The sequence below is a fragment of the Gymnoscopelus braueri genome (assembly GCF_963280865.1).
Source record: "Gymnoscopelus braueri genome assembly, chromosome: 18".
Classification (NCBI taxonomy): Eukaryota; Metazoa; Chordata; class Actinopteri; order Myctophiformes; family Myctophidae; genus Gymnoscopelus; species Gymnoscopelus braueri.
Window position 1 is genome coordinate 18408401 of NC_137618.1, and position 12998 is coordinate 18421398.

A 12998-nucleotide genomic window follows, 5' to 3' on the forward strand; every position below is an offset into this window, starting at 1 on the left:
TCTATAGAGCCCTCGGGGACTCCGGTCAACTAAGTATATAGGGTTTAAGTGCTATAAAGGAGCACTTCACCCTCAAAATGACCTCTTTTCTGTCAGTTTCTCGTCCCATGAAGCCTTGAATCCGCGGCGTTTTTTTTTTTTTTGTCGCGTTCATGCAACAAAAACAAACAGATGCTCCATGAATTTAAGGCTTCATGGGGTGAGTAATTGATAGGGAAAATGGGGGTAAATTGCTCATTTGAAGCAATAGCTATCAAACCTTTTCATGTCAAGGACCTCCATCTGAATAGATTTTGTGCCAGGGATACAAGATTTGTGTTGTTAAAATGTTTCAAAAATATTATCATATTTGTTCAGCTTTTTTGTTTGTTTGTTTAAATAGCCAGTGTTTATTATAGGGTTTATTATTAGCTAATTTTGCTGGGGACCCCCTGGAACCCCCTAAGGACCCCTGGGGGTCACCGGACCCCACTTAGAGAACCATTGTTTTAATGGGCTGTGTGCATTTTCAGAGCAAGCTAACCAGTGCATTCAGTCGTCTTAATGAAGACATGACTTGAAGTGTTCATGGTGACTGGAGTCCTGGAGCCTTGGCATGGCTGTTGACACTCAAATTGCTTTGAAATGCACATTATGTTTGAACGCAGAGCTGGCTCAGTGAGGCCAAAACGTTTTGCGTTGCGTCGAGGAGGAATCACTCACTGTTTGTTATACCACTCTCCCCTCTTTCTTCCGTTCTCTCTCTCCCACACACACACACACACACACACACACACACACACACACACACACACACACACACACACACACACACACAAACAAACACAATCGTCCAACCAGGCTAACCTGAAATGGTGCATCTCCCCACTAACCACTCTATTCAGAGCCCATAGCGGCAGACCTTAAACCATTCACAGCCAATCATGGAGTCACACATTCGCTAAACACACAATGGAGTTTGAATTGTGGTCGATTTGGACACTAAGTTATCGAATCCCATATATGCGCTGTGTGGGTGGTGTTTGTCTGTGTGTGCACGCGTGTGTGCTTGAGGCGATTGAGGTTCAGTGAGAAAATATCCAAGGCATTTCCTACAGAATCCTGAGGGTGAGTTGTGCGTTTTTGCTGAAAACTGTGCTCCTAACCCCCCCCCCCCCCCCACACACACACACACACACACACACACACACACACAACACACAGCACACAGCACACACACACACACACACACACACACACACACACACACACACACACACACACACACACACACACACACACACGCACACACACACACACACACATTCATGCCTGCCTATAGACGTACACACACACACACACACACACACACACACACACACACACACACACACACACACACACACACACACACACACACACACACACACACACACACACACACACACACCCCACCACAAATACCTTTACACCCACAAGTGCTTAAATATCTCTTTTGCAAATACCAAATACTCCCCTTACCCCGCTCAACATAACACCCTCCCCTCACTCACGCACGCACGCACACGCACACGCGTGTGTGTGTGTGTGTGTGTGTGTGTGTGTGTGTGTGTGTGTGTGTGTGCGCAGGGGGGCCAGTCGGACCCTTTTTCTGAAAAAAAAAAGAGTGAGATTTTGACATTCCCCAAGCTCGCGGTCAGGCTCCGGGGGCCAAGCTAAACTTGCGTGGGCCCCCGTAACACGACGTCGGCTCGTCTGGAGTCCTCCTCTGTGACACGTGAAACCCTCAGTCTTCCTCTGCTTCCGTCGGCTCGTTGGTTTTCCCATCACTTCCTCCTCGTCCGGTGTATAATTTAGATAGTTTGTGGCCAAACATAGTCTGAGGGTAAATACAGCCTCTGTAGTTTGTGTTTTCATGAGAGAGTGAGAGAGAGAGAGAGAGAAAGTCATTCAGCAAACACACAGTAGCTTTTTATTTAGTGTTTTTCCCTTTCAAAATGAGTCTATTTTCTTTTTCATATTAATGCAACCCAGTAACTGTGTAAGCTTCGATTGTTAGATCAATCAGCATCACAGCATAATAATTCACAGATTTATAAAATACCTTTATTATCTCTGGATTATAAAGGTCAAAGATTAAATTAAATTGAACTGATTCCTGAATTAATGGTCAGCATGAAACCCGACGCTGCTACGGCAATCACAGCTCAGCAACATTGCCACACAAAGCTAATTTTAGCATCTTAGCTCATCATTGGTTGATGTGAAGGCATTGTTCAAGCTGTATGATATCACTGTTGCCCAATTGTGACGCAATTCCAGGAAATAGCGTCACAATCATTTCAACCACTTTAACCATTATTTTATACTTTGGCTATTCAAAAATATCAGTCCGTAGACAAATAGATATTAGTTTGGGCCTTGACATGGAAATGTTTGAGAACCACTGGTTTAAACAACATTCAAGGAACAAGCCCAAATAAGCAACTACACAGCAACCAGTATTTACAAGCGACTTTACAGAAAAACAAGACCTGGGTCGCTTCTAACAAGCGGACATGTCAACACTGGATGTCACGTGAATGAGAGCCTCACAGCGCGTGCATAATGATGTTATCTGTCCAGGGGGCTTACAGTACAGCAGGTCCTGCACACGTCGCCCACAGGCCCAAAGCATGCAGGTATAGCCTCTCCTCTGAGTGACTGTCAGCCACTGAAGAGATGAATGAAGGATTCTTGGAGAGTGTACATGAAAGAACAGAAGGTGGATGGGGGCCTAAAGGGGGGAAAGTAGGAATACAAAGAGGAAGAGAAGGGGGGGGGTGGGTGAAAGGGTCAAGCGAAAGTGTGAAACAGGAAGGAGAGAGAGGAATACAGAACGGAGAAAAACAAGCCGTCGAAGGAAGACGTTGCCACACGTGCGCTGCGCGCGCACGCACGCACGCACGCACGCACGCACGCACGCACGCACGCACGCACGCACGCACGCACGCACGCACGCACGCACGCACACGCGCACACACACACACACACACACACACACACACACACACACACACACACACACACACACACACACACACACACACACACACACACACACACACACACACACACACACACACACACACACACAATCCCCTTGACCCAGATACACCATCCGTTTGTGTTCCAACATGTTTGTCTTTCCATAACACTGCAGGCAGGATAGAAGGACAAACCACTTAACTCTCCTCCTCACGTTGACTGACAACACTATAGTGTAGCAATAGGTCGGGATACCAATTTTATCCAATCAGAACTCACACAGTGTAACAGAATGTAGAGTAAACAAGTGAAATTGTAAGTGACGACACAAAGACAGAAGCAGACAAAATTGGCATTGGAACACTATAAAATTGAAGCTGATAAATGGGTACTCTCTCCTGATTGGCAACCCACCTGAAAATGTATTTTCTGTCTATTAAAGAGCTGGAGAGACTGAGACAGTGTCACTGAACAAACACTCTATAGCTGTGAATATTGAGCTTTAACATTTTAACAAAAAAAACTTTTCGTTTTTACCAAAACATATCGCTTACCCTACCTTTAACTTCAGCTTTATGTCAACTTAACGTTAGCTTTACACTAAGTTATCCTTACTTTCAAAGAAACACACTGGTGCATTCAGTCCCTCCAGCCCTCTGAATACTGAGTCACTGATGTAATGAATGTTGACGCGCAAGTAGCAGACACTGCTGCACTACATAGCCTACGTGTGTGTGTGTGTGTGTGTGTGTGTGTGTGTGTGTGTGTGTGTGTGTGTGTGTGTGTGTGTGTGTGTGTGTGTGTGTGTGTGTGTGTGTGTGTGTGTGTGTGTGTGTGTGTGTGTGTGTGTGTGTGTGTGTGTGTGCGTGCGTGTGTGAGAGAGACTGTGAGCACAAGTGCTCTTGGTTTATCTCTCACACAAACTGAATACTTCAGACAAGAAACACTACACACACACATGCACAAGGAATTTCAAACACATACACACTCTAGTTGGACATCTCATGCATAAGAACAGGGAATTGTAAACACACACACAAACATGGAATTGTAAACACACACACACACACACACACACACACACACACACACACACACACACACACACACACACACACACACACACACACACACACACACACACACACACACACACACACACACACACACACACACACACAGAATTGTAAACACAAACACCTCTGGAACACACACACACACACACACACACACACACACACACACACACACACACACACACACACACACACACACACACACAGACACAGACACAGACACATACAGAATCAACATCTGGTTCCACACTATGTTTGTGTCTTCCATATTTTCCATCACGTCACTGTACACCGCCAGCGACATCCAAAACAACACATTTATAAACACAGCCGCCTCCATCCTGGACACACTTTACAGCTATGAGGAGGCCAGGATTCTTCTAGAAACTCTCTCAAGTCGCTTGGTGGGCCCCAGAGTGGCCTAATTTAAAAAAGAAGTTGACTGTATGTGTGTGGAACATCTGTGTCACCGGGGGGGGGGGGGGGGGGCTTGTCGTCTATGTTTGGCAAAATGCTGCTGCATCTGGTGGTGTAAACAGTGCAGTCCAGGCGGTATAGCCCGGTCTGTCTGGGCCCAATGCCTTGCTCCGAAGACAGCGTCTGGCGTATTGTGTGACATTACAATACATAAAAAAAAGAAACAGTTGTCGGCTTGGTCTAGAATGCGTGACGGGGTCAGGACAGGAGCATTTGAGTGTTTAACAACTTAAATCCTATATACTTAGTTGACCGGGGGTCCCCAAGGGCTCTATACTAATTGTCCTCTATACCAAATGTCTTTGCCGAAGATTGACGATTTACAAGCCGACGCACCGCGTGATGAGCTTGTAAATTGGCTATTTTTGCTGGATGTTCGCGCCAGAATAGGGACCCGGAGACCCCCAGGGGTCCTCGGGGGGTTACCAGGGCGTCCCCAGCAAAATTTGTTTATACAGCGTCACAATCATTTCAACCACTTTTAACCATATTTTATACTTTGACTATTCAAAAATAGCAGATCTACAAGCTCGTAGATCTGCTATTTTGGAAAGATTTGTGCAAATCTTTGAATATGCATATTTTTGTTCAACTCAAATCTTTGCTTCTGGGGGTCCCTGGAACAAAATATTTTGCGATGGGGGTCCGCAGCCAAACACATATCATTTTGGCGGTCCTTGACATGAAAAAGTTTGAGAACCACTGCTATAGAGCTCACGTGTTTGAAAGAGCTGATGTTGGGTGATTCCTGGAGGACGGTGATGTCACTGATTATGTTATCAGGACATTGTCCAGGACCGGTGTGGGAGGAGTGGGCGGGGCTGGAGGCTCTGTTGATGTCTGGCAAATGCTGCAGAGCTACAGTATCTGAACGCACCGTACCGTGTGTGTGTGTGTGAACGTGCACGTGTAGCGTGTTGATGTCTGGGGAACACTGCAGGCCCTTGTGAACGTGCACGTGTGGTAGTGTGCCTAGGCTGTCACGATGCCTTTGTGTGGCTGGAAGGACAGAGTTCCATAGTGGCTGACAGAGCACTGATAGTAGAGAATACATGCAGACCTTATTAACCCATTAAGACCTATGAGGCCGATTCTACAAATGCCTTCTAGATCAGTAGTTCTCAAACGTTTTCGTGCCAAAGTACCCCCCAAAATGATTATGTATTTGGCCATGGACCCCCATCTGAAAATGCTTTCTGCCAGGGACCCCCTGAAGAGAAGATTTGTGTTAAAAAAAGGTCGCTGTGAGCTTGTATATCTGCCATTCTTGAGAACTACTGTTCTATAAACCACTGTTCTAAATCCTTATAAAACTGAAATGTTGCTATTATATATAGTGAAAATCTAAGGTTTTAATGGGTTAACTTAAAATACAATTGGACATATAGTTCCTTGAACACCTTGGTAGTAGCATCCTCTGCCTCATCATCCATATACCTTTTAATGCTACTTTTACCGATATGTAGCATATTGTATTGTATGTATTACGTATGTATTAGTGATGAATTGAGTACAATGGACCACAATGGAAAAACAGCCCCCCCCCCCAATGTACAGTATGAATGAAAGTTTCTTAACAGAATGTTTCTCTATCTTTTTCTCTCTCTACCACCCCCCCCCCACCCTCTCTCTCTCTCTCTCTCTCTCTCTCTCTCTCTCTCTCTTTCTCCCCCCTCTCTCTGTGTCTCTCTCTCTCTTTCTACCCCTCTCTCTGTGTCTCTCTCTCTCCAGGTGTGTGAGCTGGTCCGGACGCTCATAGAGAACTGTGTGGGGGTTCTGGGGGACGACGTGACATCCCTGTTTGGAGCCTTCAGTCAGAAAAGCAGCAGCTCTGACCATGGATCTGGTAAGAACTGGTTCTAACTGCTAATACCGGACTGGACTATTATAGTAGACCAGGGGTCTTCAACAGGGGTTCCGGGGACACCGAGATGGTCCTCAGAGATACTGCAGGGGGGCCGCCAAATCTTTGTGTGATAGGGACTTTATTTTATTTTTACATTAACCACGGGAGGCTCAAATGAAGCAGAACTGAAACAGCCTAACCCTAAAGTCTAATTAGTCATGGGTCCTAATCCAGGTTAGGGGGTTGTGTGTGTGTGTGTGTGTGTGTGTGTGTGTGTGTGTGTGTGTGTGTGTGTGTGTGTGTGTGTGTGTGTGTGTGTACACAGGCACTAGCTGAACAACTGCTCCTTGTGTTACCGCAGAGTTTGTGTTGGTCTGAGAGGAAAGAGTGTTTCTGTGTGGTACAACCTTGTGTCATTGTCACAAGGCCTATTGAGACTGACTAGCAAGCTGTGTGTGTGTGTGTGTGTGTGTGTGTGTGTGTGTGTGTGTGTGTGTGTGTGTGTGTGTGTGTGTGTGTGTGTGTGTGTGTGTGTGTGTGTGTGTGTGTGTGCGCGCGCGCGCGTGTGTGTGCGTGCGTGCGTGCACTCTGTGCATGCATATTTGTTATAATATGACTGTGTGTGTGTGTGTGTGTGTGTGTGTGTGTTTGCTGTGCATTCACATTTATACATGTTGAATGAATGCTTTTACAAGGGTATGTAGCACATGCATGTGTATCAGGTATGTATCTAGTGTGTGTGTGTGTGTGTGTGTGTGTGTGTGTGTGTGTGTGTGTGTGTGTGTGTGTGTGTGTGTGTGTGTGTGTGTGTGTGTGTGTGTGCGGGTGCGTGTATGATTCTGATATAGAAAGGTGTTTTTGTGTCTGTACGTGCTTGACTTAGGGCTTGTCTGATAATTGGGGTCACTAGATTGACCTTGACTGAATGTCAGTGATTAGCGGTAGGTAGCCCCTTGCTAACACAGCAGTGAATCTCACATTCATTCATGAGCCCAGACAGCCGTCTTCCACTCTATAAATAGTCCCCGGAACCCAGGGACCATGTTGCAGGGCTACACCTTGTGCTTTGTGTCCTGTAGTCTCAATCAATGAACTGAGGCTTTGCTTCATTCATTTGGCTTCACTCTGCAGTCATATAGCCAAACTATAGATTGGAGTTTGCTGACTCAACTGTCTCTGCGCATGTACCATGCACAACGCTCATTAGTGTATAATAGGAAAGTTCTAGTGCACTTTGAACCAGTGGTGATTACGCTGGACTATCTCATGATAATAACACTGTCCCTCGTTTTTCTTCTTTTCCTCCTTCCGTTTGGCCAGACGTGTCGTCCTTCCAGATGAACGACTCGTCTTACGACAGCCTGGAGAACGAGCTCAACGACGAGCCAGAGTCTCCGTACCAGGAGCCGCAGCAGCAGCCGCCCCTGGTGGTGGGGGCCGCGCTGCGCGACAAGGACAAGCCGGACAGCCTCAGCCGCGACTCGGTCATCACCCTGAGCGACTGCGACGCCGACCCTGACACGGAGGCCGGGGGGGTTCTGCTGCCCCCGCTGGCCAGAGCCAGGAAGTTCACCCCCACGGTCCGCCAGCGGCCGTGCAACGGGCAGACGCAGGGCCCCCGGAGGCTGAGGAGGAGCTCGGAGCCCGCCCTGAGCCTCGCCAAAACGCCACCGCTGAGGACGGCCGGGCTTGAGACCGCGGAAAAGCACCGCCTGACCTCCTCGAGGAAGGCAAGCTACGACGCCGCCATGGAAGTTGAGGACGACGACGAAGACGAGGCCTTCCTGGAGCAGGGGCTGAGCGGGCTGCAGATGATGGACGGGGGCGGGGCAGGAGGAGGAGGAGGAGGAGTCAGAGGCGACAAGGGAGGCACCAAAGCCCAGAGCGGAGGCGGCCGCAGGAAGGCCAAGCACGCCCCACCGCCCCCGCTGCGACTGGACGCCAGCTGCAGCAGCCTGTCATCGCCGGCGACCTCGCCCACAGGCTCCTCCCTCAGCTCCCTAGACTCCGCCTTCTCTCAGTACTCAACCGACTACGCCACACACGGCGGCTTTCCGTTGACCGAGCCCGCCCCTCTCTCGCCCGTCTCGCCTCTCTCTCCTCCCGGGGGGCGGCCCCAGATGTCCCCCAGGGGCTCCCCGCCGCAGCGAGACGGCGTTCCGGACTGGCACCACCCGGCCAGCCAGCAGGGAGCGCGGGGGTCCCACGGTCGCCATCCCAACACCTGGCTCAAGAGTGACCGCCGCTTGTCGCTGCGGCAGCCCGATAACGGACACTTGGAAGAGGACGTGGGCGTGGTGCTCAGCGGGGTTCGGCCCACCGCTGTGGGGGCTCCGGAAACGGCGGTGGGGGCGGACAGGAGCAACCAGCGGCGGTCCAGCAGCCCTCCATCCTACCAACAAGCACTTCTCCAGCTGCAGCGCGCTCGCTCGCCCTTCTACAGGTAGGCCTGTAACAGTTATTGAAACATAATCGACTGATCGCAATCATTTGAGACCATCGCAATTCGATCGTCAGAATTGTTTCCATTCATCGGTATAAATTCATCTGTTGAACACTTTTTATTTAGTAATTCGGCTATATCCAGTATTTTTTTTAATGTTTGAAAGCTTAACATTTTTAAAAATTGCCATCGTACATTACTTATTTTCATTATTGCTACCGGTCATTATCAGTCATTTATGGTTGCTGTGGGGCAGAAACCTCTTATCTCCATATTCTGACTTTTTGTGTTTTTTCGTAAATCAACACCCTAATTGTCATCAAAAGTAGCAGATCTGCAAGCTCGAAACACGGCAAGAATTTTGAGCTTGCAGATCTGCTACTTTTGATGTTTTTGAATTTGAATCCTGAGAGGTAACATTTTTGGACATAATGAGGTTTCCACCCGACAGAGACGTTATATTAATTTAATATCTAATATTAATGATAATAATTAATATTTTTGTTTACAAAGCCTAAAAGGTATACAGGAATTTTGATTTACTGTATACGTTAAATTGATTGAAATTGATTGAAACTCATCTCAATCATTTGTACGACATCAACTTAAATTTTGTGACTTTCCCCTATATCTACAGGGGCGAGGAGAAACCCCTGACCGTCAGCGAGCTGCGGCAGCTGCACGACCAGGCCTGCGCCCACGGACCCGCCGTACCGGCCTCGCCAAAGACTCCCGCAGGAAGTGATGTCGCGCAGAAGCCGTCCGGGGCGCAGCCCCCGCAGGGCGTGTTCTACGGTCAGAACACCACCACGCTGGTGCTGCAGAGGTCCACGTCCCACCCCCTGGTAGGCCTGTTACCATTGTTACAAAATAAGCCCCGAGATGATAGCAGTTATAAGTTTCCACTCCTCCGTGTAAATTAATCTGTTGAAAATGACACGTTATACAACCTCATATTTAAATTATTACATGCATGGCCATGTTTTGTCCGCGGCCAAATATATATCAATTTGGGGGTCCTTGGCACGAAAAAGTTTCAGAACTACTGATTTAGAAGGCATTTGTGAAGAATTGCGACAACTAATCGCCAACTAAATTGTCATGATGGTTTACAGCCCCACACGGAGCAGGAGGAGGAGGAGGACCACCCGGGCAGGAGGACCCTCACTCTACTGCGGCGCGCCTCCGAGCAGCTCCTCACTGTGAAGCCCCAGCCCTACCCCCCGAGCCACACCCTGGACAGGCACCGCCCCCACCGCAGCCACAAAGCCCTCAGCAGCGCTCACGGCCGGCCCCAAGACGGCGGCCTCCGCGTGTCGGACGTGGAGCCCAACCACGCCTCGTCCTCGTCGTCCTCCTCCGCCGAGGCGCGCTTCTGCCTGTCCCCCGGCGCCACGCGCGCGGTCAGGGACTACTTTTCCTCGCAGGGCCAGGCGGACACCGACGCCTGCCTGCGGAGGAGCCAGGAGGTGGCGCTGGCGCTGGTTCAGGGCAAGCGGGAGTGGCAGAGCCGGCGCTGCAGCGACCCGCGGGTGGATGACTTTGACCAGCTGTTTTTCGCAGAGGAGTCGTACGTGTAAATAAGGAAACTTTGTTGCGTTGCCAGAGACTTGTTTTTTATTCCCGTTTTCTTCCCACGTCAAGGTCCTCCATTGTTGTTTCTATGGATTATCACGCTTTCTCTGCGCCATCTTGTTGGTTGCACAGTAAAATCCTGTTAACACGCATATTTTACTATGTGGTGTGTAAATGGCCACTTCCCACTTTTTTTTTTTTAAAGGAATAACATTGTACCGTTTTCTTTTTCTTTTTTTCTTTCTTCCTTTGTAAACTGGGAGAAACCAATTCGAACAGTGGTTGGTACTTTGTGACCAGTGATGTGTTTTTAGAGAGTACATTTTATGTCATTTGTACCCGTTTCAAAACCAAACTGTATCTTTTATGTAAGTGTTATCTGAGAGTGTAGTGTGTGTGTGTGTGTGTGTGTGTGTGTGTGTGTGTGTGTGTGTGTGTGTGTGTGTGTGTGTGTGTGTGTGTGTGTGTGTGTGTGTGTGTGTGTGTGTGTGTGTGTGTGTGTGTGTGTGTGTGTGTGTTTAATGGAGGTTAATTAACAGGCTGGGTATTTATTGATTACTAGGATTTGTTCATGTCTTTGTCCTCTGTGACCATTTGGATGTGAGGACAAGATCTGCTTTATGTTATTCTCTGTGACTTGGGAGACGAAAACAGGGCCGAAGAGAGAGAGAGAGAGAGAGAAAGACAGACGTGTGTGTGGGTGTGCATGTATACTTGTATTACAATACTTGTGAGGACAAATTGTCCTAGAGATCCTAGAGAAACAGACCCTGTGTTGACAATTGGCTGATCTACAAGCTCACAATGCACCTCGTTGTGAGCTTGTAGATCGGCTATTTTCTGTGTGCGACACAAATATAACTCAGGCTTTAATGGTTAGGGTTAAACAAAAAATAGCAGAAAAAAAGGCATTCACAAAATTGCTGTCCTAAAATTTTGATACAATTATAGTAATACCAACGTGTGTGTGTGTGTGTGTGTGTGTGTGTGTGTGTGTGTGTGTGTGTGTGTGTGTGTGTGTGTGTGTGTGTGTGTGTGTGTGTGTGTGTGTGTGTGTGTGTGTGTGCCCGCAAGTTAAGCACCATTGGAAACATACCATATGTCTGGCTCTTATTGTGTATTTTGTCTATAATTATGATTACGTTTAATCCCAGTGCTGCCAACATTGTTTGAAATGTCTCATAAAAATACTTAAGGCCTATTTGTATTATTATTAATATTATTATTATTATTATTCTCTCCTTTACAGTGAATTGCGTTCAACGTGTATAGTTCTACATATTTATGATTATATATAGATATAAAATAAATATATGATCACGTTATTTGGTATACTGTGTTGTACGAGAAAATCAAATGTGTATTTTTATACATGCCAATTCTGTTGCTGCTGTCTCTACATAAAGTATATTTGCTACGGAGCACACCATTTGTATATTATTGTGTATATCTGATGTCCAATGCTTATGAAAAACAAAATATCATTGATTATAATAAATGTTGCTCTTGTGAAAGTACAACTCTGTTGCAATTGTGTTTATTCGATCAGCGGTGAGAAAACTCAGTTCCTTTTTGTAGTATTTTGTATTGTTTTCATGGGGGTTCATTTCAGACGGCCTTCGGGAATTGAACTGAATTCATACATTTTATCTTCCTTGGTGTCTGTCTATATTTTTTGTAATTTTTTTAGGACGTTTCATATCTTCCACCCAGTGGTGCCTGGCTCACGTAGCACGAGGTAGCGTTTGCACCCCCCTCCTCCCCTCCTCCCCTCCTCCCCTCCTCCCCTCCTCCCCCTCCCCCTCCCGATCCCAACCAGGGGGGGTTGCCGGGTTCCCCCGTGGGGTTTGGTCCGAATATCACTGTTTGCGGAGTTTCGCCGTGTTGCCAAGTCTGCCTGGTTGCTTGTTTCTTTCGCATACCTGGCAACACTGGTTTGGCAGTGTTGCCAAGTCTGCTTGGTAAGTGATGCATTTGGACATGTATTCATAGACCTTGTTGCTTGTTTCTCTCTCGCATGTAACTGGCAACACTGGTTTCAGGTTGAAAACAGGAAATACAAAGAAATGGTTGACAATTGCAATTTAGATAGCATGTTATCACCTGGAAATTATGATATTAAATGGAGGTGTTTGGACGTTGGAGGGACATCTACTGACATTGGTGAGCAGAGAATCACAGAATTAACTGGCCGCCGTGCTGGCTGTAAATGTACTTCAGTAAAAGTACAAAAGTATAACATGCACTTAAAGTATCAAAAGTACTCAATATGCAGAATGTCCCATTTCAAGTTTTCAAATGTATGCAAATCTTTTGAAAGTAGCAGATCTACAAGTTCTGTGAGCTTGTAGATCTGCTATTTTCAAAAGATTTGTATACATTTTATACATTTAAAATCCTGTGAAACGGGACATTCTGCATAATAAGTACTTTTACTTTTGGTACTTTTAAGTATATTTTGATGCCAATACTTTTGTACTTTTACTCAAGTACATTTTTAATACCACACTTTTACTTGTAACAAGTATTTCTAAATTGTTGTATTGGAACTTTTACTCAAGTAAAGAATTTGAGT

At 46.9% G+C, this 12998-nt stretch overlaps 1 protein-coding gene across 2 annotated transcripts in view; it reads left to right on the top strand.

The window, feature by feature from the left end:
* LOC308105636 (rho GTPase-activating protein 20-like) overlaps window positions 1–11923 on the top strand; it is a 78197-nt gene extending 66274 nt beyond the window's left edge. For both annotated transcript variants that reach the window (XM_080456490.1, XM_080456491.1), the window contains exons 14-17: window positions 6291–6405; window positions 7726–8848; window positions 9486–9693; window positions 9964–11923. In XM_080456490.1, coding sequence (XP_080312616.1) covers window positions 6291–6405; window positions 7726–8848; window positions 9486–9693; window positions 9964–10428 — 1911 coding nt within the window. In that variant the 3' untranslated portion in view covers window positions 10429–11923. The remainder of the gene's footprint in view (window positions 1–6290; window positions 6406–7725; window positions 8849–9485; window positions 9694–9963) is intronic.
* The last annotated feature ends 1075 nt before the right edge of the window (window positions 11924–12998 follow it).